The 26899-nt window shown below is 42.0% G+C and overlaps 1 protein-coding gene across 7 annotated transcripts in view; it reads right to left on the reverse strand.

The window, feature by feature from the left end:
* Positions 1 to 26899, reverse strand: part of PRIMA1 (proline rich membrane anchor 1) — a 72442-nt gene that overhangs the window by 28886 nt on the left and 16657 nt on the right. For all 7 annotated transcript variants that reach the window (XM_061612033.1, XM_061612031.1, XM_061612034.1 and 4 more), the window contains one exon: positions 16152 to 16299. In XM_061612033.1, coding sequence (XP_061468017.1) covers positions 16152 to 16299 — 148 coding nt within the window. The remainder of the gene's footprint in view (positions 1 to 16151; positions 16300 to 26899) is intronic.

Consider the following 26899-nt stretch of genomic DNA (forward strand, 5'->3'; position numbering starts at 1 on the left):
GGGCAGGTTTGATCATTTGCATGCTTATAGAGTTCAATGGTATTTACTTTTGTGCAATCATGCTTAAGATAGGTAAAACTGACCATGGGGAGGAGAAGGGGGAAGGAAGGGATTGGAAGGGGATGGGGAGGGAGGGGCAAAGGAAGGGGGAGGGAAAGGGTAAGTGGGAGGGGATAGGAGGGAGAAGGGAGGGTGGGTTTGATCATTTGCATACTTTTTGAGTTCAATGGGATTTATTTCTGTGCAATCATGTTTGAAAATGGAAATGGACTGCCTTCAAGTCAATCCTGACTTATCTTGACCCTATGAATAGGGTTTTCATGGTAAATCATATTCAGAGGTGGTTTTACCATTGCCCTCCTCTGAGGCTGAGAGGCAGTGACTGGCCCAAGGTCACCCAGCGTGCTTCATGGCTATGTGGGGATTTGAACCCTGGTCTCCCAGGTCGTAGTCCAACACTGATCTGGGGGAGGGGCAGGGAGGGGAGGGGGAGAGGAGGGAAGGAGATTGGATGGGTGGGCACTGGGCAGAAGGGAAGCCCCTTTCCTTTCCAAAAGGAAAACATTGTGAACAGTATTATTGCTTTTCAGCGTTTCCCCCACCTTTTTATTCTACAGCAGGCACATGTAGCCTCCCACCCAAATTTAAACCAAAGCTGTCCCTGGCCACATCCACACCAGGCCTTTATTTCACTATGGACTATCATGGCTTCTCTCAAAGAATCCTGGGAAGTGTAGTTAGTGAAGGGTGCTGAGAGTTGCTAGGAGACACCCTGTTCCCCTCACAGACCTTCAATCAGAGTGGCTGACTGTTAAACCAGTCTGGCCACTGGAGCTCTCTCAGTGGAACAGGAGTCTCCTCTCAGCACCCTTCACAAACTACACTTCCCAGGATTCTCTGAGGGAAGCCAAAGTCTGATGTGGGTGTGGCCCCCTGATTAGCCAAGCCAAGCAGCTGTGAGTCTGGCTGTTATAACTCTGACAGTTGGTTCTTACTGAGCATGCCAGATGATATCATAGGGTTCCAGGCAAAAGTTATTACATTAATTAAAAATCAGCCAGGCATATTTTAAACTTTTAAACTGCAGAAGATGAAGGTCAGAGTATGGGACAAGGTGAGTATTAGGATTACAGGTACCCTGTGAACATGGCTGATTTGTAATGAATTTCAACACATTATGAGAACTCTGACAGAAAAAAATCCAAAAGGGCTCTAGGGTTTTCTCTCTCTCTTTTTACACTTTGAACTCTCTATTCTCTCTGACTGTTTTGTGTATCGCCACGAAAATTGAGAGGGTTGTTAAGCAAGTGTTTCTGAGTTCAGGACTATATGTTTTATAAGGTTTTGTTTTGAAATGAGCTTATGGGAAGCATCAGAATGGCATGGGGGGTATTTTCAATTTAACATTGCGGAATGTGAAAAATCCACACTGGCTATACAGCCACTCTTGTGGCTGTATAATTTTTGTTTTGTTTGGTTCTGGCCTTGCATAGTTTTTGAGCAATCTTCAGGGGCAGGCTCATTGTGGAGCATGTTGCAGCAGTCTGAAGCACTAAATTGGATTTCCTTATGTTCTGGCCTTGCTTCTAAACACAATTAAATAACGGCAAATGTGGGCTGAAAAGAGAAATTCTCCACCCCTTTTTGCCTAAGCTCTTTGGAAGAATAGAATGAGAACATAAGATCATATGAAGAGCCTGCTGGATCAGGCCAGTGACCAATCTAGTATAGTTGCCTGTTCTCACAGTAGCCAACCAGATGCCTATAGGAAGCCCCCAAGCAGGGACTGAGCACAACAGCACTCTCCCCTCCGGTGTTTTCCAGCAAGTGGGATTCAGAAGCATACTGCCTCCGAATAAATAAAGCTGTAATACTAGCATGCACACTTTCCTGTGAGTAAGTTCCACTGAACACAGTGGGGCTTACTTATGAGTAAACATGCCTAGGCTTGCACTGTAAAATGCAGTGAATGGGTAGATGAGTGGTCTGACACATATGGTAGTGTTGCATACAGGCATATGGATGGACATGCAGAAGCCTACACCAGCAGAAACTGGAAAGCCACAGACTACATAAGTGCGAATCAATACACAGTATTATCCTATACAACGCTTAGGAAACCATGGTACAATTCACTCCATAGTACTGAGAGGAACAAACCAGGAAGGCACTGAACTGCACATTCTGTCATATAACCGCAACATTAATTCTGCCACCTTGGCTCCCAAACATGTAAAAAATATAGTTCTACAGTGTCGCTACAAATCTGGAGTCATCTAAAAAATGTATAGTGGTTTTATTTCCCTTGGTTCCATTTTTGTCAGCGTAAGCCCCTACAGCAGGATCTAAAAATAAATATAATGAATGATACATAGAGTTGCAACTCACCATTTTAAAAGGATAAATGTTATGCTTGCAAAGGTGCCAGACTGTCAGCCTTGGAAAGTGAACCTCGCTGTTCACAAGAGAGATACTGTCTGGGTAGCAGGGAGAGAAGCTTTGTTATCAAGCTGCTTGTTAAGAAAAAGCCAAAAACAAATGGCTTGTGAGTCACAAGTGAAGACATCTTATACAGCAGGTTAAAATGAGGCTGTTGTGTCTGAACTTTTGCTAGTCACTTGTGGACCCTCCCTAAACATTTGGCTGAGAGGCAGTGATGTCATACAATGTTCATAATCACTCTAATTTCTCAAAGAAAAGGCTTGGTTCATGGATAATTGACAAATTAGGAAGTTCCACTCTCTCACACTAATGGGAATCCAAAGATTCCTGGCTGCCCTCAGGGAGTTACCAAGTGGTATGGCTGATAGTCTTGTCAAAGCTCTAGTCATTCTGTGGGATACAGACATGACTTAGGTGGTAGACACAAATACCTCCAAGCACCCTTTCCCACTCCACAGAGCCTAATCTACTTCTTGGTTTTTAAACAATGAAGCAGGCTGTTGTTGTTATGTGCCTTCAAGTCGATCATGACTTATGGCGACCCTATGAATCAGCGACCTCCAGTAGCATCTGTCGTGAACCACCCTGTTCAGATGTTGTAAGTTCAGGTCTGTGGCTTCCTTTATGGAATTAATCCATCTCTTCTTTGGCCTTCCTCTTTTTCTACTCCTGTTTTTCCCAGTGTTATTGTCTTTTCTAGTGAATCATGACTTCTCATTATGTGTGCAAAGTACCATAACCTCAGTTTCATCATTTTAGCTTCTAATGGTAGTTCTGCTTTAATTTGTTCTAACACGCAATTATTCGTCTTTCTCGCAGTCCATGGTATGCGCAAAACTCTCCTCCAACACCACATTTGAAATGAGTTGGTTTTTCTCTTATCCGCTTTTTTCACTGTCCAGCTTTCACATCCATACATAGAGATCGGGAATACCATGGTCTGAATGATCCTGACTTTAGTGTTCAGTGATACATCTTTGCATCTGAGGACCTTTTCTAGTTCTCTCATAGCTGCCCTCCCCAGTTCTCACCTTCTTCTGATTTCTTGACTATGGTCTCCATTTTGGTTAATGACTGTGCCCAGGTATTGATAATCCTTGACAAGCTCAATGTCCTCATTGTCAACTTTAAAGTTACATAAATCTTCTGTTGTCATTACTTTAGTCTTCTTGACGTTCAGCTGTAGTCCTGCTTTTGTGCTTTCCTCTTTAACTTTCACCAGCATTCGTTTCAAATCATTACTGGTTTCTGCTAGTAGTATGGTATCGTCTGCATATCTTAAATTATTGATATTTCTCCCTCAAGTTTTCACACCTTTTTCATCTCGGTCCAATCCTGCTTTCTGTATGATATGTTCTGCGTATAGATTAAACAAATAGGGTGATAAAATACACCCCTGTCTCACCCCCTTTCCGATGGGGAACCAATCGGTTTCTCCATATTCTGTCCTTACAGTAGCCTCTTGTCCAGAGTATAGGTTGCGCATCAGGACAATCAGATGGTGTGGCACTCCCATTACTTTTAAAGCATTCCATAGTTTTTTATGATCTACACAGTCAAAGGCTTTACTGTAATCTATAAAGCACAGAGTGATTTTCTTCTGAAATTCCTTGCTCTGTTCCATTACCCAATGTATGTTTGCAATATGATCTCTGGTGCCTCTTCCCTTTCTAAATCCAGCTTGGACGTCTGGCATTTCTCGCTCCATATATGGTAAGAGCCTTTGTTGTAGAATCTTGAGCATTACTTTACTTGCATGGGATATTAAGGCAATAGTTCGATAATTACTGCATTCCCTGGGATCCCCTTTCTTTGGAATAGGGATGTATATGGAACGCTTCCAGTCTGTGGGCCATTGTTTAGTTTTCCATATTTGTTGACACATTTTTGTCAAAATTTGGACAGATTCAGTCTTAGTAATTGTAGTAACTCTATTGGTGTGTCATCTATTCCTGGTGATTTATTCCTTCCAAGTATTTTAAGAGCAGCTTTCAAGTCACATTCTAAAATTCCTGGTTCTTCATCATACGGTTCCTCCATGAATGAATCTGTCATCCTTGCATCTCTTTTATAAAGTTCTTCAGTGTATTGCTTGCATCTTCCTTTTATTTCATCTCAGTCAATCAGTGTATTCCCCTGTTGATTACTCTTGGTTTGAATTTCCCTTTGATTTCTCTAATCTTTTGGAATAGGGCTCTTGTTCTATTTCTATACAATAACTATTGTAATAGTTCTCTTTGTCCCTGCGTACTAGTCGCTGTATTATTGCATTTAGGGTTCTAACCGTGTTTCTGTTTCCTTTTGCTTTCCTTCTCTCTTTAACCAGAAGCAGGCTGGGAGACAACTAAAACTCAAATAGTAAAAATCTCAAAGTTAATCCACCCAAACAAAGAGAAGAGTTCATTCCTGACCTTACTATGTGATGGCGGTGGCAGCAAAGAAGCAATATTTTTCCGCCATGGCTGTGTCTTCAGGGGTACCAACCAGCAGAGCTTTTCTGAGTGGTTTGGGGCCTACTTTAACTTGCCCCACAGGAGTGATGTTAGGAAACCTTTGGAGGTCCACTGTGACATCTTTCATAAGCATTTTGTGGATAAAGAGTTTTATCCAATGTAGTATGGGTTAGAGTCACTTAAAGGTATACAGGCATACCCCCCTTAACATCGCTTCACTTAACGTCGCCTCGCTATAACATACATGCTCCATACGTCCCCATACCCCGCTTAATGTTCGCGCGCTTCGCAATAACATACACTTTATTGGCATGATGCCGCTGCCATCTAGTGGTGGTTGCGTGCAGTACAAGTGAAGACGATTGCTTCACTTAAAGTTTATTTTCGCTTAAAGTATACTCTCCGGTCCCATTGTGAACGTTAAAGCGGGGTATGCCTGTACTTGTTCTGCTGGCAAAATGTTTTGCACCAACGGAATGTTACTGCACAAGAGAATGCATAAGCAACAAAGTTACGATCAGTCTGTTGCTCAACACGTTTCTACATTATGAAACCAATTTAACAGTCATGGCTTCCTCAAAAGAATCCTGGGAACTGTAGTTTGTTAAGGATGCTGAGAGTTCTTAGATGAACCCTATTCCCCTCACAGAACTACAATTCCTAGAGTGGTTTAACTATCAATCCCTCTTATCAGGAAATTGTTGCTTTGAGGGGAATAGGTTTCCAAACAATGCTCAGCACCTTTACCAAACTACAGTTCCCAGGTTTCTTTGGGAGAAGCCATGCGTTTTAAACTGGTATCATAGTGCTTTAAACAGAGGCTGCATATACACTGTACACTGAAAGCACACTATCCCTCCCCCCCAATCCTAGAAACTATAGTTTGTTAAGCATGTTGAGAATTCTAGCTATGGGAGGGGTAAATTACAATGCTCAAGATTCTTTAGAGAAAATAATGTGCTTTCAATGTGCTTTAAGAGTATGGTGTGTACACAGCTGTGTAGTGAGGATGTGGCTTTACTAAAAGCTTCCAAAGTGCTATTCCCAAGACCACAGAATGCTCAGTATATTCCAAAGACAGGCTAATAGGGAAGCAAAGACAATGTCAGGTTCCCACAAATAACCTCTTGTTTTCCACTTTCTCAAGAAGTGGTTGCATCCATGAATTCACAAGGTCAAAATGGAGTGTACTACTGCAAAGCTCCAGGGCTTTAGAAACAAGAAAACAAGCAATGATTTATTTCCTCATCTGTGTCAAGCCCTGAACCAGAAGTTCTGATAGCTCTTTTATTTAAAGGCATGACCATTCTGTTCTTTGAACAATGGAAAATTCAGAGCAAACTCTGCAAGGTCAGGTTTATTTAGAGGATGGTACCTTGGAGCACTATCTTTGTGGAAATATTGTTATGTATATATTGCATATATTGACAGATGAACAAGTATAAAGAGTACTAGGCTTAAAGCAAGATCAGTCCAGGCATAGATTGAGCGTATAAGGTCCAAGATTCAAACCCCATCATCCCCAGCTAAAGGATCTCAGGGAAAGACCTCTGCCTAAAGGCCAAATGAGAGAGACCTGATACAGTAGGGCCCCACTTATATGGCGGGTTCCGTTCCGGACCCCCGCTGTAAAGCGGAAAACGCAGTAAAGCAGAACCCCATTGACTTTAATGGGCCGCGTCGCACGAAAATGACGCGAAAATGGCGCAAAAGAGGGGAAAAAAGCTTTTAAATTAAAAACAAAAGCCGCCGCATCAGCAGAACACCTTAAAGCGGAACACCGTAAAGCGGGGCCCTACTGTACTAAAATGTGTATTTGCATTTAAAACATATGTATTTGCAATAAATGTGTATGCTGTTTTTAAAAGGCATCCACTGGCACTAGTGATGGGCTCTGTTTCTGCAATAACTGGATTTGCCATTGGATTAATTATTATTTCTGATATTCTCTATCTTTTCTGAGAGAATTCTGAAGTAGCAGCTCTCCACACCTGGTTTCCGATTCATTGTTCTTTTTTTCCTATTCATTTTTTAAAATTCGCTTTGAAATCATTGATAGTGTGTATGTATATATATATATACATATACATACATATATACATATACATATATATATATACATATATATATATATATACATATATATATATATATATACATACATATATATATATATACATATACATATATATATATATATATACATACATATATATATATATATATATAACCTGTACAGCCATGGGCAAAGCTGCACAGTCCCAAGGAGCCCAGTTGCCCCCCAGCTGGCAGTTGTGGACAAGGAAGGGGCTGGCTTGTGCAGCTGTGGCAAGCTGAGTAGGTCCTAGCCAGCTGGGGAGGACTAGCCTCAGAGGGAGGCAATGGAAAACCCCCTCTGAATACCGTTTACCATGAAAACCCTATTCATAGGGTAGCCATAAATTGGGATTGACTTGAAGGCAGTCCTCCTCATATATTATATATTTATATACATATATATTTCTATATATGATTATCTATTTTCTATATTTTCTTCAAATATGTATTCCCTTTCACTGATGTCAATGAAGTGTTGATTGTAACTGACAGACAGAAAGCAGCAGGGGGGAATGGGGTGTTGATTGTAAGCAGCAGAGGGGAAGATAATGACTTTATTATCTGCCTTAATCTGCTCTGCAATGCACTTGAAAAGGAATGTAAACAGGCAATAATTACAGAGTTCAGAATAAAGATCAATACCAGTGGAGACTTGTGAATAAATAGTCATTATAATATTGATAATTCTCTGCAAAGCAAAAAAAAATTGGAGATCAGAAAAATGAAAAGATATTGGAGGAAAAAGGAATCAGATTGTTACTGACCAGTGGGGGGAGGGGGCTACACTTAAAAATGAAATGTAAAAAAGGAGAGAATTCCATCCCGAACTGGCACTAGCGAGAGATTTCCTCCCAATACAAATAAGCAGTGATTTTCAAAGGAGCTATCTTTGTGAGGAGCACAGCAGGGGAGGAAAGAGTTAAACTCCCCCTCCCTGCTGTAATCCCAATAATTTTCAGCCCCACCATCTCCCTCAATGGCAGCTATTTGCATTTTTTAAAGTGAACTTTAAGTGCAAAGATGCATTTTTAATATCACATCTAGTTTGGCTCTGAGTTCCTGCAGAGGCACTGCCAATGGTATGAATCAATAGGAGGTATATGTATCCCGGCATCCATCCTGGCAAGAATGGAATATTCTTCCCAGAAACATCCACCAGGTGCCTTCCTACTCTTTCATATCTTACATACTTCCTTTTAAATAAAATATTTTATTTTTTTCATGATTTTAATGAGCAGTAATACAATCTCTGTTTCTTGTTTTTTTTATGCTTCAGCTAGTACTATGCATGTTTTAGGCTGATCAGACCTTATGAAGTCTGCACAGGGAATGTGCAGCTTCAGTAATTTCACTGGAAACTTTTGACACTGAATTCTGCATGCACAGTGAGCTGCAGCATATAGCCAGAGCAGAAAAATGGACTGACCAACTTAAATTAACTAAAATATTTGATTTTTATACAGCGTAGTATGATTTTATCTCATATACAAATCAGGGATATATGCAGCAACATTTATCAAAGGCTTTCCTCAGATCATGGAAAACAGACTAAGAGCAATCCAACTCAGGGGAAGCCTGCGTAAGGTTCTGCCATATCCAATTGCCATTCAGGAGCCTCTGGGGTGCCTGAATGCCAGTTCAGCTGGGAGCTGCACGCAAATACCAGAAAGTAAAAGCCTGCATCTCAAATAACCCTACCGGGGAGTAAGCCCCTTCCATTGACTTCTGTTGCAATTATTTTCTTAGACTGATCTTTTTCCCAGTGTAACCTTTGCCTAGACTGGACCTGCAGGAGCGCTCCGAACATGAGCTGGATGTGGCCTAAGTCCCCTCATGTCAGTCCCTCTCCTGACACACCCCTTTTTCAGGCCTTACTCCAGCTCCACTTGGGCCAGTCTCTGCTGAGCCAGGCTGAGGTACTTACACCAGCTAGCCTGACTGAGCTGGGACCAAGACGGCTCAGCTGGAGATCCGCCACATCCCTCAGCCTGGCATAAATGTGAGTTGGATTGCCTTAAATGCAAACTATAATATTATGACGAAGTTTGTAGAAAACAGGGAAAATCTCCAAGTTGCCAATGGACTTTACACATATGTTTACCTACAGATTCTCATCAATTATTCATTACAAGATGTAAATCTATTTTTGTTGTTGTATTGTGGATTTTAAAAAAAACAAAAACACAATTGCCCTGTAGAAAGTTTGTAGACTCCCATGAAAATCCTCAGATGTTCTGCTTGGGTGGGGGATCTAAATTCTCTTCGATTTTCATTTTAATTGAAATCTTGACATCAACTCTTACTTTCTGATGTTTAAAGGACTCTAATATTACCCAAATGGAGTAATACTGATAAAAAGAGAGTGACTCATAGCAAAACTAGGGGATTTTAACTGGCTGTTTCAGAGATCAAGAATATCGCTCCCCCCCCCCCGTGTGCAGAATTTTAAGACAATATACTGCTTTTTTACATCCTTTTTTTTTAATGCTTGAAACAACAATGAATCTCTACTAGGGCAATGTGTTTGTGTAAGACAATCAGGACAATGGCTGATCTTGTTTCTAAGAGGTTAGGGCTTGTGCCATTTAAGATACATTTACTGAATTGTCAGACTGAGGCACCACACTGTTCCCACCACTGCCAAGAGAATCTAGAGATTACTTTGGATGAAAATCAGCAGCATCTGACTCATCAATAACTTCCTCTGAAGCATTTGAGTCTTTGGTTTGTACAGCAAAGGGCTAACTTTTTTCTTTTAATGGAAACTTTTTTTTTTACACAAATGGAATTACATTGTTAAACAGAGAGTGACTCACAACAAAACTAGAGGATTTTAACTGGCTATTTAATAGAGATCCAATACAAAGCACACAGTTAAACTATGGAATTTGCTACTACAAGATGTGGGGATGCCAGTAACTTAAAAAGATGAGAGCCAGTGTAGTGCACGGTTGGAGTGCTAGACTAGGACCAAGGAGACCACAGTTCAAATCCCCTACTCAATTATGAAGGTCGCTAGGTGGCCTTGGGGCAGTCACAATCTCTCAGCCTACCCTACCTCACATGGTTGCTGAGGATAAAATGGAAGGGGTGGGGGAGAGAATCATGGATGCTTCCTTAAGCTCCTTCGAAGCGAGGTAGGATATAAATATAGTAAATAAAATAAATAAAAAGGGGATTGGATAAAGTCATGGAGGACACAGCTATCAATGGTTACTAATGATGGTCTCTGCATACAGCAGCAGGAGATGGCTATTGCACTAATGTTCTGCTTCTGGGCTTCCTATGGGTATCTGATTGGCCACTGCAGGAGACAGGATGCTGGGTGAGACAGAGCTTTTGTCTGATCCAGCAGAGCTCATGTGCTAAATTCCAGTGAAGAAAGTTGCACTCACTTGCCCCCCTGCACATATGTATCAAACATGCAAAGAAGATCATGCTCCCTAGCTCCTCCTCTGACCTCCATGAACCCAGCATAAGCTCTATGCATGTGCAGCTCTACATATGTAGCTCCTCCATGACATCAGAAAGTCACGATAAATGCATGTGAGTGGGTGTGGAATGTGCCCAAAGGGCTCATGTTGAGTGCCATCCATGTTTGTGCCATCCATCCAGCTTAGCCAATGGTCAGGGATGATAGGAATTGCAGTCTAATAACAACAGAAGGGTCACAGGGTTCCCATCCCTGCTGGGAGCAGATAGGAAGCAGGAAATGGACGTGTACAATGGAAGCTGGAATAGTGGTGGGCCAGGAAGTCAAAGAGATATGAGCTCACCACGTCTTCAACCTTGGAAGTTCCTGTCCATTTTAGATTTGCATAGAGGGAGACGTTTCTGCTTTCCCCATTACTGCAGCACAAGGACAAGGTGGACCTGCCTTTTCACTACCAAGCGAAAAATTCCCTTCTAGGCAACTGGTAGAAGTAGAAGGGCCCTCTGAAGGTCTGGACCTTGAAATCCCAAGGAAGCAGAGAGTAGGGAAGGGGAACTTCACAAAAGTCTTTGTTGGCAACAGTAGCAGAAGTTGCAGAAGGGGCTCGCCAGGTAAGGCAGAGCCTCTGTGCTAGCTTCCTGGCAGGTGGGTCATTGTTGCTGACCAGGAGGGAGACAGGGAGGTGGGTCCAGTGCAAATGCCCCAGTGGAGCCAATACTGTGCTCCTCTTGGTGTGTTTGTACCGCCCCTCCCAGCAAGCTGTTTCTGAGCAGCTGGGTTCCCTTCCCTTCCCTTGCAACATGGGAGGTTCACTTTTGCTAAGAAAGAGTACAACTGCTACCGTAGCTCTAGACTGTGGACGAGGCAAAGAGTAACAAGTCTACCCTCTCTTCTTTCAGAGCTACAGCCCATAGGCCTCTAGTAGCTAAAAGTAATTGTCTATTTATATGCCATGTTTTCCACAAAAACATCTGTGCTCAAAGAGGCTCACATACAAAACAGTATACAGTAGTACACAAACAATGCAAAATACTAATTATAACGGGCGGCATCCAACTAACTTTCCATCAGTGCAAGGATTTCTGCTTGCTCAATGGAACTTCCCCCCTCTTCTCCACCTGCACACCCCTAAATTTATTCTGGGGGTTCCCCCAACCCTGCAGAGCACATTTGAGGAGAGCTTGGGGGGCTCACAGAAAGGGGGAACTTTCGTTGCACAAGTGGAAATCTTTACACTGACATAATAAGTTAGTTGGATACCACCAAATATCACTACAACATAACCCTAACAGTAATAATAATAATACAATTAACTGTTCATTTGACATCAAAATTTAAGAGAGCATAACGGTCACCAACAGGTCAAGTAAAAACACCCAATCGTTTCACATCCAAAAGTAGCCTGCAAGCTGATAACTCTAGTGCCTAGCAACCCCTAACCCCGAAATATTTTATGCTTTAACCCAAAAGGCCTGGATATGGCCAAGCCGTTTAAACTTTCTTTTATGACAGCTGCACAAACATTTCAAGTTCCACAAACTGAACTGTACACTTTGTGCTGGAATATTTGCCAAGTAGTTACTCTGTAGTTTTGCATTTGCTTTTTTTTTTTTAGGTTGGCATGTGTACAAGTACAAATTACAAACAAATTAGGTCCATTATTGTGGCTGAGACTCAAGACCTTGTGTTCCAAAGATAAAGATAAAAATTGGTAGAGGCCACAGCTTATTAGAGTTCATGCTTGGCATGCAGAAGGTCCCAAGTCCAATCTCTGGCATCTCCAGTTAAAGAAAAGAAAAGGAGGAGGGGAGAATCAAGCAGCAAGTGATGGAAAAGACCTCTGCATGAAACCCTGGAGAGCCACTGCTAGACAGCAAGTTGGCCCTAGCTGATTCATGTGCTAGACTAACCTGGTGCTCTGGACTATTATCACTGATCATTGGCTATGCTATTTGGGGCTGATGGGAGTTGTAGTCCAGAACATCTAGAGGCCAAAGACTTCCTACCCCTGCTGTAGCTTCAGTCATGAGCAGGGCATGGATCTTCATATGTGCCAGAGAAGGGTTGTTGCTAATTTTGGAGGTGAAGCTGTGTTAGTTTGTTCATGCAAAAACTAAGAGCGAGGTGAAACTTTTTACTATAATTTTCCGATGAAATTTGGGCTGGGGATGTCCTCAGGGATGGACCAAATAGTGGATGAAAAAGCCCCCACTTTCCTTTTTCTTCAGTCTAAGAGATGGCAGAGGTCTGGGTGGTAGGCAGTCACCTTCTTTTTTCCCTTTCCAGGAGATCTACAGTGAGGGCTTCACTACATTATACAGCATCACCATGAAGCCAAACAGAGAAAGGGCAAAGCATCTTGCCCTCACCCTAGGTCTTATGGGAAGGAAAAATGGCAGTCTCCATCATCTGAGACTCTATCCTCTGCAAGCCCAACTGTCAGCTTCAACCCATTTCACTGACCCCGCCCCCTGAAAATTGCTGAAATGACCCTCCCAACTTCATAGCCTAATGTGCATGGGAGGTTCATTTCAGTGCATCCCTAGTGAAAACAATGAGACTTATGACTAAGGCTTCATCTGCACCATACATTTAAACAACTATCATAGCACTTTAAACAATCGTGGCTTCCCTCATAGGTTCCAGAGAACTGTAGTTATTAGGAATGCTGAGAGTTGTTAGAAGACCCCTCTTCCCCTCAGCGAGCTACGCTCTCAGAGTGGTATAACAGACAATCCCTCTTTCCAAGGAACTCTGGAAATTATGGCTCTGCGAGGGGGAAGAGGTGTCTTCTAACAACTCTTAGCACCTGCAACAAGCTAGGGTTCTCAGAACTCTTTGTGGGAAGCCATGACTCTTTATTGCTTTAAATGCATGGTGCAAATGAGGCCTAACAAATTTATTGTGACAGAAGCTTTCACAGATTGGGACCCAGATGCATGACACTTTATCCTCAATATTGCTGAAGATGCATATATGAGGAGGGATGTGTGTGCATGGATGTGAGTCATACCCACCCACATGCTCACAAAGTACTGACAAGGAAGCTTGCCAACAACAGGGCCCAAAATGTAGAGCATAGCTGTAGATCTGTCACATTGATCTGCAGAACCATATGCACAGAAGGGTGGGGCAGAGCTGCTCTGCTAGCTTCCTTGTAAGTCGGTCACTGATGCTTCCTGGGAGGGAGAGGGGGGCATTCTGGGAGCATCACAGAGCAGTGATGGTCTTGGATCTGCTGGACTCAGTCCTTCCATTCCTGAAAGGCCCTAGGATTGGACCTATTACCTACCCCATCCTGATATTTTAAAATATCAAGAACCATTGGGACAAAAAAGAAGAGATGCATCACCCTCTCGCCTCCCACACTGGCCAGCACAAGCCGGTAGGTCATTTGGAGGTAGGAGATCATCTGCCACTTCACTCTCTCTCTCTCCATCCCATTTGCTTGGTCCATTTAACAATTTCACATGATGGCTTCCCTTTGAAAACTCTGTCCCCACCATGGGAAGCCTAGTGCATGGCTACTGGAGAGAGGGCCTTTTCTGTGGTAGCATCCTGTCTATGGAATTTCCCTCCATAGAGGACCTGGGGCCATTGCTACTCTTATTTTGGCACTTGGTTAAACATAGTTGGTTAGCAACAATGGCTTTTGGGCAGATTCACGGTTTGCTGGTTTTATTCTGTAAAAGGTAAAGGTGAAGGTGTCCCCGCACTTATAGTGCGAGTCGTTTCCGACTCTTAGGGTGACGTCTTGCGACGTTTACTAGTTAGATCGTATATATGGGGTGGGATTGCCAGTTCTTCCCTGGCCTTTCTTTACCCCCTAGTGTCTGCCGGGTACTCATTTTACCGACCACGGATGGATGGAAGGCTGAGTGGACCTCGACCGCTTTTACGGGAGATTCGACTTCCTCCTTCCGTTGGAATTGAACTCCGACCAGGAGCAGAGCTTCGGGTGTGTTACCGCCGCTTACCACTCTGCGTCACAGAGGTACACTATTCTGTACTGAGGTTTTATTCTTCTTTCAGACTGTTATTGTTGAACTGTTCATTTTTACAAACCAATCGTAAGCTGCCTTGCAAATTTATTTTTATAAAGGTGCAATATAGTACAATATGATGTAAGAAAGGGCTCTCGTAGTGGTGGCACCACGAACGTAGAATGCCTTCTCCTCAGAAATCCATCTAAGCCCTATGGTATTATTATTTGGATGTCAGTTTAAAACTTATCTATTTTCCCCAGCATGGTTTTAACTGTTGAGATTTTATGGAACCGTCCACCGCATCTATTGGCTTGAGGAATTTTAAATGATTTTAGTATTAATTTTTATCTGTTCCTCTTGTGTAGTGTTATGGTATGTATTTCATTTATATATTTGCTGCCCACACCAGGGTCAAGAATGACAAAGGGTGGAATAAAATGCCCGAAATAAATAAATGTTCTTAAATAAACAGGAAAGCACATAAAGGCATTGGACAGCAGCTGCAAGAGCCATAATCCTAGGTAGATTGTTGAAGGAAGAGGCTCCTGCAGTGCAACTCTGGAACATGTTCCCTATCCTTTCCTTTAACCAGCCAGGTCTGATGTTGAGCTGAGCAATGATGACAGAGCCTGTTTTTAGAACATCTGCAAGGTGCCACCCTTCTTGGCTGTGGTGAAGATCAGCAAAAGGGATATAAGATGGAACTAGGAAATAAACAATAAAAAGGATAGGAGAATTGAGTGGAGAAGGTGAGCCAGAACATCCTGTTTTTAGACTAACATGGGAATCAAACTGACTACTTCCCACTGATGCTGCTTGTTCCCAAGGGTAGTAATATGCATCTTCATTTTCTGTGAAGCATGGTTTTTTAAAGCTAGCACACAACTGTTCTACAGCCATGTCTTCAGCACCTTGGGCAGCTCCTTGAAGGTTAGCCTAAAACCTGGACTGGATTTCACTGCCCCATGGCTGCCACTAAGTGGATCCCAGGCTGGCTTAGCCTGTCCTTGGCTCAGGAATGCCCTCTTTCAGTATCTTCAGTTGGCTACCAATGGTAGGCATCCCACAGATGGCATTCCTGGCTGGACATTTGCAGGTGGAAGGGGGAGTGCCACACCAATGGAGTGACACTTGTGGTTGGTCAGAGGCCAGTTTATGTAGAAGAACTGGGCAAAAGGACAAGTCTGCCTAATCCAACACATACATACTAGTGCAAGGGGGGGGGTTGGATTGCTCTGTTAGACTGACATTTTTCTGTAACCTGCCCTGGGACTATTTAGTCAAGGGCAGGCTATAAATATCAATATAAATAATAAACAAACAAACAAATACCATGCAATCTCAAACACATTTATGCCACCAAAACTGTGTAGGGAGGCAAATTTGTTAGAATGTATCTAGGGGAGAAATATAAATCCATCTTAATGCTGGATCATCAAATATTTAGTACATGTTAATGCAAATCACAAGACAACATCGGAAATGAATGACTCTGGGGCTCCAATGTTAATGAGTTGCTTTGAGAAAATAGCCACCTGGTTTAGAACAGAGGGAATTTATCTGGCTACTCTGAAGAATTCCTGTTCGATGAGCCAAAACATATCTCCATCTTTTAGTTAGAATATTCTCCATATGGAAAAATGCTAGTGCAATTACCTCCCACCCACTCAATTTTCCACATGTACCTTGCCCAGATGCCTTTTTGGACACAAAGAGAAATAAATAGCAATCTCTACTTACATGAAACCCCAAGCAACCTTGGCGGTGGTGGAGGAGGAGGTGGTGGTGGTAATGGAGGTGGTCTACATTGGCAGATCTGTTGGCAACTGTCTGTCACCTTCTCTGCTACAGGCTTGGAACATGTTTTCTGGGGTTCACCCTGAGTGATCTGAAAAGGAAAAACTAGCAAAAATTATTAACTGCTTGCATGGATCCAGTGATAAAACATTAATACTGCAAGTATCCCATAGCAAAGCTAGTAATTCATCCCTTGTTTTTGCACACAATACTCAAGGGCAAAGCATGTGATTCCTCATATTCCTACACTGGCTTCCCTCTTCCTTCTGGGGTCAGCACAACCTCCTGGTTCTTGTCTTTAAAGCTCTCCACAGCTGTTCTTATTTATGTAGTTAGTTCAAGAATTTTTACCCAGCTCTTCAGCCAAAAAAAGGCCCCCAGAGCAGATTACAAGTAATAAGAATCTTAGTTGGATGAAAACAAAAAAATAATAATGACAGTGTAAATGGGGTAGGTCTAGAACTGGGCATTGTGAGCACGGGGGCACAGGATAGCCATTCAGAAAGGCCAAAGTATCACAGGCCAAAACAAAAGTGCCAAAGACACTTGAAGAGAAACACTGTATACAAGTGTTTATACGCTAATGCTAGAAGCCCTTGAGCCAAGATAAGTCAGCTGGAGTCCTTGGTCTTAGAGAACAGCATTGGTAAAGTAATGTAAACCTGGTGGAATGGAGAAAACTAGAGGGAAAGAGTTATCCCTGAATATAAACTATATTGGAAAGACAGATTGGAGGTGGTGTCACTCTATATGTGAAAGAGGGCATTGAATCCAGTAAGCTAGAAACACCAAAAAAGGCAGACCCCTCCACAGAATTGTTGTGGGTAGTGATACTAGGCCCAAGAGTAATTTAGCACAGGGGACGTTCTGTCATCCTCCTGATCAAAATGCTCAGGGAGATCTTGAGATGAAAATTGAAATTTTGGAAGCATCCAAACTAGGAAATGTTGTAGTAATCACTTCGACTACCATTACATAGGCTGGCTATATATGTATTCTAGTCACAAAAAAGAGTTAAAATTTCTAGATACCTTAAGGGACTGTGCCCTGAAACAGTTGATCATGGAACCAACCAGAGGGATGGCAACCCTAGACTTAATCTTAAGTGGTGCCCAGGACCTGGTGCTAGATGCAAGTGTTGTCAAATCAATTGGTAGCAGTGACCATAGTGCTATTAAAGTAAACATACATGTAAATGGCTAATTGCCAAGAAAATCCAACATGGTCAACCATTTGACTTGAAAAGAGGAAACTTCTCCAACATGACGGTAGCGGAAAAAAGGAAGTTGAAAGGCAAAGTAAAGAGGGTTGAATCAGTCCAAAATGCTTGGGAGTTGTTTAAAAATGCAATATTAAAAGCTGAACTGGAGTAAATATTGCAGTTCAGGAAAGGTACTACCAGGACCAAGAAGATCCTGGTGTGGTTAACAAGCACAGAAGCTATTTGAGGTAAGAAGACTTCCTTCAAAAAATGGAAGTCTTGTCCACATGAGGAGAATCAAAAGGAACACAAACTCTGGCAAAAGAAATGCAAGCAGACAATAACAATTTTTTTAAAAGAATTTGAGGAGCACATTGCTAAAAACATAAAGGCCAACAACAAAAGAATCATTAAAAGCAGGAAACTGTCTAGGGAGATGGTTGGGCCCTTGGATGATGAGGAGGTCAAAGGTGTGCTAAAGCGGGATAAGGAGATTGCAGAGAAGCCAACTGAATTACTTGCATCTGTCTTCACAGTGGAGGATATAGGGCAGATTCCTGTGCCTGAATTAACTTTTGCAGGAAGGAAGTCTGAGAAACTGAAGCAAATAGTGGTGACAAGAGAGGAAGTTTAAGGCTTAATAGACAAAATAAAAGCTGACAAATCTTCGGGTCCAAATGGCATCCACCTGAGCATTCTCAAAAAACTCAAATGAAAACTTGCTGATCATTTAACAAAAATATGAAACTGGTCCCTCAGATCAGCCTCCATACCTGAGAACTAAAAAGTGGCCAATGCAACACTAATCTTTAAAAAGGAATCTGGGAGGGGGGCAAAAATTACAGGCTGATAAGCCTATAATGTCTGTCCTGGGAGCACTGGTAGAAATTGTTAAAGATAAAATAACCAAGCATATGGAAGAACAAATCTTGCTGAGGCAGAACCAGCATGGCTTCTGCAAGAATAAGTCCTCTCTCACTAACGCATTAGAGTTCTTTGAGAGAGTCAACAAGAACTACTTGACTTTCAAAAAGCTTTCAACAAGTACCTCACCAAAGATTCCTCAGTAAGCTTAGCAGTCAAGAGGAGATGTCCTCTTGTAGATCAGGAACTGGCTAGAAAACAGAAAGCAGAGAGTAGGAATAAATGGACAGTTCTCACAGTGGAAGGCTGTAGGAAGTGGAATCCTCCAAGGATCAGTACTGGGACCTGTGCTTTTTAACTTTTTCATAAATGAACTAGAGTTAGGGGTGAGTAGTGAGGTGGCCAAGTTTGCTGATGATACTAAATTGTTCATGGTTGTTAAAACAAGAGGGATTCCAAAGAGCTCCAAAGACCTGACCAAACTGAGTTAATGGGCAGTAAAATGGCAAATGCAATTCACTGTAAACAAGTGTAAAGTTATCCATACTGGAGCAAAAAATCTTAATTTCACATATACACTCATGGGGTCTGAACTGGTGGTGACTGACCAGGAATGAGACCTGGGGGTCATAGTGGATAGCTCAGTGAAGATGTTGACCCTATGTGCAGCAGCTGTGGAAAAGGCAAATTCCATGCTAGGGATCATTAGGAAAGGTTTTGAAAATAAACCTGCCAATATTATAATGCCGTTATACAAATGTATGGTGCGGCTGCATTTGGGATACTGTGTACAGTTCTGGTTGCCTCATCTCAAAAAGGATGTTGTAGAGCTGGAAAAGGTTCAGAAAAGGGCAACTAAAATGATCAAGAGGATGAAGCGACTTCCCTATGAGAAAAGGTTGCAGTATTTGGGGTTTTTTTGTTTAGAGAAAAGGAAAATAAGGGGTGACATGATAGAAGTGTATAAAATTATGCACGGCATGGAGAAAGTGGATAGAGAAAAGCTTTTCTCCCTTTCTCATAACGCTAGAACTCGTGGGCATCCAATGAAGCTGAATGTTGGAAGATTCAGGACTGACAAAAGGAAGTACTTCTTCACACAGCGCATGGTTGAACTATGCAATTTGCTCCCACGGGAGGCAGTGATGGCCATCAATGTGGATGGCTTCAAAAGAGGATTAGACAATTTCATGGAGGAAAAGGCTATCAGTGGCTACTACCCATGATGGCTATGCTTTGTCTCCATGGTCAGAGGCAGTATGCTTCTGAATACCAGTTGCTGGAAACTGCAGGAGGGGAGAGTGCTCTTGTGCTCAGGTACTGTTTGCGAGGTTGCTGTGGGCAACTGGTTAGCCATTGCGGGAACAGGATGCTGGAGTAGATAGGCCACTGGCCTGATCCAGCAGGCTCTTCTTATGTTATTATGTTCTTAAACACCTCCAAACATCATTTCTTGCTGCTCTCAATTCCTGAAACTTCTATCTTTCAATGTGTATCTGGTCATGTCACCTTACAACTATCCCTTGCATCTCTCCATAAAACCTGCCTTTTCCATGAAACCTTTTGCTTAATTCCTAAATCCTCATCCCCAAGCATAAATTTAAATATATGTACTATAACTGCATTTGCTCAGTTTGACTGGGTTCAGGGGTAATGCAAATCCATGATTTGTGCTAGCCACTGTTAAGAACCCACCCCACAGTTACAATACAGGCACCTTTGTCCATCTAGCTCAGTACTGCTGACACTGTCTGGCAGCAGCTCTACTGGTTTTCAGGAAGGAGTCTTTGCCAGCTCTACCTGGCGACGTCAGGGACAGAACTAATGGAACACACGTGCACTTTCACTGAACTACAACCCTGATTAGTTTGAGCTTCCAAGGTATGCAATAGGCAAATCATGGTTTTGAGCTCGTTTTGTGTTTCCCATCTGTTCTGGACTCAGCTTCAGATCTACTCCCATCTCCAAAAGCCTCTTGAGCTGGAGCAGTGGGCTTAACTATGATTTATTAAAGGTCTGTGGTTTCAGATGTAGCACAAACCACAGTTAGCACAAATTGTGATAACTGTCCTGAAACTGGGATACATTCTACATTCTTCCAAGGTATCAATTCAAAACCAAACTTGTGCGGATGTATATTATGGGCCATAGCCATTGTAACATTGTTACTCTCCTAACTGTAATTAAGAAATAGAAAATAGGCCATTGAATTGCACACTCTGTCCTCCTAAGCTCTCTCCTTTTTTATTCCAGACACCTCCCTCTACACCTGTGATTAAGTCTGCAATCCTATACACAACCCTTCACCAATCTGCTGCCTTCCAGATATTTTGGACAATTCTGACTGGGGTTGGATGGGAGGTGTAATCCAAAACACCTGGAGGGCACCATGCTGGCGAAAGCTGCAATATGCACTTTTCTGAAAGTAAGCTCCATTGAACTCAATGGGGTTTACTTCTGAGTAGACATGCACAGGCATGCAACTATAAGGATGCACTTCCATGCATATTTACCTGGCATAATTTCCAGTGAATTCAGTGGGACTTACTTCTGTGTAGACATGTATAAGATTGCATTATGTTAAAACTGGAATCATCGTTAATCAGGGTTAAGCCTAACCAAGGTTTTCTCCAAATTTCAAGCTGGTTAACATGAAAGAGGAGAGCTGAAGAGAAAGTCATATACACTCCCATGATGTTTTCCCGTGTGTGTGTGTGTGTACACACACACACTCTAATGGGTGCTTTTACAGCTCACAGTGTTGATCGCCTCTGAGATGGGGAAGAAGGAACTCTGCAACTGTGTCAGCAATCAGTACGCACTTTTTTGCTGTATTCCCTGGAAGAGGGCCGGCAAGTACGATTCAAGGGAAGCTAGACATACCAAAATCCCATTGAAATCAGTCAGGCTTAAGTGCATGCAGCAGTGCATCATGGTGCAATACTATTCCTGAATACTCAGAAGTACAACCCATTGAGCTGCATGAGGCTTACTCTCAGGTAACCATGGATAAGATTGCAGGTTGCAATTCTATACACGCTTCAACTCAATGGGATGTACTTCTGTGTAGACGTATATAGCACTGCACTATCAGCCTTGTTGATTTTAATGGGACTCAGGCATAACTATCACATACCAGAGTGTTTAATAACTAAAATAATTTATGTGTATGCTGAGCTCCTTCCTATACCCAAGGCAAAACCTTAGTGTGTTATTTCATGGATGTGTGATATTAACTGCTGTTCTCAAGAGCTTGATTTTTTGAAAACACAACTCAGACCCGTGCTAGGACTATGGGAGGAATGGAATTAGCAGTGACCTCTCAAGTCATTTTAGTTGGAACATTCATGGGCTGCTTATACAATGTTAATCGAGCCCTTATTATAAAATGTTAATTGAACCAACATTTCTTTGACCTCCTTACTAACAGCATCAAAGTTACATGCATAAAATGTAAACTCCTCTACTGAAGATTTTTTTTTTAAAAAAAGAAAGTCTGACAAATCCATTACCTTCGTATAGTACAATGTAGATCATCACATGCCCAGATGCAGAAATGGAAAGCTTTCTTTCTCTGATGCCTTGGAGATAGCATTTTATACCTCAAAACCCCAAGGGTAAGAAGGAAATAGACATATACACTATGCTTAGCTGAATTGCAACGAATCTCTAAACACCACACATAAAAAAACTTTCAGTACTTTAAATAGCTTGTCAGAGTCTATTACCATACATAGGAAAGACCAAATTTATTCACAGACAGCATGCCAAAATTCTTCTTGTGATTAAAGAAGAACAAAAACCCATTGTGTTAAAAAGCCTGGAAAAACTTTTGAGGATTCTTTGACTGCTGCCGACATAATAAATAAGGTTGATCTCCTAACCATGATTAAAAGATTAAATTCCCTCCTCATCCATTCCTTTGTTTTTAACTATAGTTTAGGGTTGCATCTACTACAGAAGCTAACCATGGTCAACTCCAAACCATGCCTGCACAACTTGTGACCCACCTACTACATACTGGGACCCCTCAGGATTTGTAGCCTCAGAAAGGCATCAAAAACAAAGAGGTTGATAAGGTCTGTAGGAAAAATAGGAAACTGCCTTATACTGAGTCAGAACATTGGTCTGTTTAGTTCAGTATTGTCTCCACTACTGGCAGTGGCTCGCCAGGGTTTCAGGTAGGGAGCATGCCCCACTCTACATGAGGGGAGTTGGACTTGATGGCCTTATAGGTCCCTTCCAACTCTACTATTCTATGATTCTATAATTCTAAGATGTTGGGATTGAACCTGGGACCTTCTGTATGCAAAGCAAATGCTCTCCTTACTTACGTATTGCCCTTCCCCCATGACTGTCTATGATGAACATGCAATACCTGGCTAGTGGTTTATGTTCAGCTTGATAAATCACAGGTTGTGTGGGCTTGCACTCAACTGAGTTGCTTTTAACTTCAGTTTGAAAACCTCCTTCAAAACCTGGCTTCAAATCTCCATTAAGGTGGGAATCCTGGTTAGCATTAATCCTGGTTAGCATCGTGCAACCCTGAAGAACTGCTGAAGGGAGAAAGGCAGGGAGGTGGGAATTCCTGATTTCTTAACTGTACTTATGAGACTAGCACTCTTAAATCTGCACTAGGTTTGTCTCATACACTTTATAATAATAAAAGTGACAACCACAAAGGTCCCTTTCATTTCTCTTTAAATAGTTTGCAGGCTACAGAGAACCCATACATATCTCTTTCAAAACATTATAATCTTTGTTCTTTATCTTAAAGCATTTCTAAAGTGCGTGATATTTATACATCTCTAAAGCAAGCATGTAAGAAGGCATTGATTTCCATTCTGCCCTGTATGTATTTCTTGCAATGCTGTTTCCACTCCTCTGTAGTTTGGCTTCTGACAAAAACAACATTATTTGTTCTGCTGTCTGCTAAGGCAAAAATTTACATAAATAATTATGTTATTACATTATTCCATGTCAGGTCAAAGAAAACAATGCAAATTGGGTTTTTTTATCAATTTCATATCATTATGTATCATTTGTGAACTGAAAACAACAACAGTGAATACCGATTGTGTTGGGTAGATTGGTTTCCATTCCGGACATGGAATGAATAAGTGAACACTGACAATTTCCACTTCTGTTTGTCAGAATTCTCTGACATCCCTAACTCTAAGTGTGGTATACAAAACTTGCTGTTCTCAGTTGTTAGTAAAAAATTGTTGTTCTAAAACTGCTGTGCTTGCGGCCTTCCCACTGGCGTTTATAGGCCAATGTGGAACAGGATGCACAGTTAGAGGATCTTTTGGTCTCATCCAGCAGGGCTCTTCTTAGAATCATAGAGTTGGAAGTGGCCTATAAGACCATCAAGTCGATTAAGGCAACATGCAATCTTATGCTACGCACATTTAGGGCACAATCCAACTCACCTTTCCACTGGGTTGGGATGAGTTGGATGCTGCGGAGCACTGGATGCGCTGGGAGGTTCCCGGTTGCGCTGGGCTCTGCTGGCAGCAGCCCTCCACCATGGAGGAGATGTGGCTCCACAAGGAGCCCGCTGGTGCCACAGGGGGTCCACTGGAGATGGCCAGCCCAGTGGACAGAGGGCTGGCAGAAGCCCCGAAAAAGGAGCATTCCAGATGCAGGGAGGGGTGGAGTTGGGGGGGGAATTATCGCATCCAGACACCCCCCCAGGACCCAATCCCTCTGCAAACTCTGCCAGGCAAAAGGCCAGGGGAGTACAAAAAAATTTAAAAATTCCATTCAGGCCCATGGGGCGTGTTTACTCCCTGGGAGGACTGTTTTCCAGAGACAGTGCTTCCTGGCCAGCTCATGTGTGAGGCTACTGACAGAGTCTGTGTTCAGCCAGGCTGGCAGCTCCCAAGCAGGAGGAGGATCCCACAGAGCTTTCCTCCAGCTCCTCCTCTGCCAGCTTCACAGCAAGTTGGATTGCTCTGTTAGTAGGTATTTTCCGTGATTTCTGGGGAATTTAGTTCCAAGTAAGTGTACACAGGATTGAAACCCAAGAGCAAGCTAGACGTAATGACAAATTTAGGATGGCTGTCACTGCCATTCTGGCTACCGTGCCATCTCTTCTCCCTGTAGTTATGGAAACATGCAACATGATGTCATCAGCCAATAAAATGAAGCATGGATGAGGATGCCCAGAGCATTAGGACATCACAGCACATGTTTCCATAACTAAATCCTATGACAGGGGTGAGGAACTTCATGCCAAGGAGCTGAAGGCGCTCCCCTGGGTCTTACTGTCTCTCAGGACTCTCCCCAGGACATCCCCTCCATCATACCCCATCTCCCCAGGCCACACCCTGCACTGGTCCTGCTTCATATCCTCCTTGAATATTTTTGTCCTTGAACTCTGATAATACCTCTTGGTTGCCTGGGTGGAGGACAGAGTAGCTCTGTGTGCATGTGTAGAAACTAGCCTACTGTATAAAAGTAATATTTACATTCACTGCTCACTTTTGCCTCTGGCCTCCCCCACTAATGGTACGTGGCCCCTAGAAGGTTGCCCAGAGGAGAATGCAGCCCTCAGGCTGAAAAAGGTTTCCCACTCTTGTGTTAGGGGGAAAGGACAAGGAACTCTACATAGCATTGCTGTTTTTAAAAGCAGCCTTATGCATTTTTGCCTCGGCTTGCAATCTCTCATGATCATTTCCTTGGGACTAAGCCCAATTTAACTCAGAAGAAATCAAAGATGTGTCTGTTCAGGTTGTAAAATAATATTTGAGAGCCTCACTAGTGATGGACCAGAAACATGCCAAAACCACCTGATGGCTAACCTTGTTTCAAACTGTCCCTCAAGCCTTCACCAAGATTCAAATAACCAAGTAAGTGAATGAATGAATGAATGAATGAATGAACAAAAGGAACTTTGTAAATGTTTTATCATAGTATAGTAATGCCATGTATAACTGCTTTAGCTGGTTTTTATGAATATTTTAAAATAAACAAGTGAAGCATCCTTAGTCCAAATCCTTTGCCTTAGCTTATGCTTTGCCTACGCCTAGTCAAATCCCAACCGTGTGTAACCCCCCCCCTTTTTTTTGTATCCTATTGTTTTTCTTTCATATCGCTAAAACATTTTATCCGGCTTTAGTTACATATTCCCCTGGTTACAAGACTAGACCAGGAATGGAGGGGAAATTTGCTTGGCCCACATTTTGAAGCAAACTGAACTTATTAACACCTCGAAGACTAATACATGGACTGGACTGTAATTATCCTTTGGATTTCACTGCTCTCCAAATTTTGTAATATAGCCCTTGGCTCAAAACATGTACCAAAATGCACTAAAATACATAGTTTAAGGTGAAATGTGGATAGAAATGTGTAAATTGAGATAAATATATAATACCAATGTTTCATATTTTTTTTAAAAAACTACAGATTAAGGAGAAAAGGGGGCAGAACAGACTTAAGAATTGACACATGCAAAATTGACGCAAGCTGGAAACATCCCTAGACTAGACTACACCAGGTGCCCTACACCAGGTTGCCTTTAAATACTGTTTGGAACGTAGGAAGCTGCCTTATACTGAGTCAGACTATTGGTCCATCTAGCTCAGTATTGTCTATTCTGACTGGTAGTGGCTCTCCAGGGTTTCAGGCAGGGAACATTACCAGCCCTATCTGGAGATGCCAAGGATTGAAACTGGGACCTCCTGCATGCAAAGTGGATATTCTACCACTGAACTACAGACCTTTAACTGGAACAGAACTCACCCACCAGGGCTCTTGTGGGGGTGTCAAATATTTGGATCATGTTACACCAATTCTGTACCAGAATTGCACTGGTTGCCTATTAATTTCCAAGCACAATGAAAAGTGCTGATTTTGACCTTTAAAGCCCTGAATGCTTTGGGTCCACATTACTTCAAGGACGATCTGCATCCCTATGGAACTCCATATGTAGAGAGTACTCTTCTTTCTCTTGTGAATAAGAGAAAAGGCTCATCTCTCATTAAGGATAGAAGGAGTTGTTAGTTTCAGCTTTCTCAGTTTCTCATTTTTCCGGTCTTAAATTCAGTTCTCCACATTTCTGCAGCAATTTGCCTTTTTAAAAAAAAATAATCATGAAAATTCTTCAGCAATTAGTGTGAATTTCTCATAATAAACACATGGTTGTATGCAGTTTGGATCAATATAGACATTTTTGCAAGAAATTTATCCTAATGCACTTTTGTATGTTATTTTCATTACTATATTCATTTTTATCCATACTTTCCCCTATTAAATGCATTTTTGTAAACCACATTTGGTTGGAGAACTGCACTGCAAAATTCAGATAAACGTGAATTTTGAAGGATGGCTGTGTTTTGATTCTCCTGTTGCTTTGGAAAGTACAAATTTCATACATGTGGTTTTAAATGTGAATTGATCCAATTTCTCACACCATCCCTATCACACAATGATGAGAGCACAAAGCTAATTCCTGTGTGAGGCTTTAATCATGAACAGTGAATGGAATCTAGGAAAAGTTAATAATAATTAACAATTCAAACATTTTCTTTGGAAAATGAACAATAACTTAACTATGTCTTCTGCCATGGTATATTTATTTGTATCATTTCTAGACTGTTCATTGACCAAGTTCCCCTGA

Source organism: Rhineura floridana, chromosome 2, assembly GCF_030035675.1.
Source record: "Rhineura floridana isolate rRhiFlo1 chromosome 2, rRhiFlo1.hap2, whole genome shotgun sequence".
NCBI classification, from domain to species: domain Eukaryota; kingdom Metazoa; phylum Chordata; class Lepidosauria; order Squamata; family Rhineuridae; genus Rhineura; species Rhineura floridana.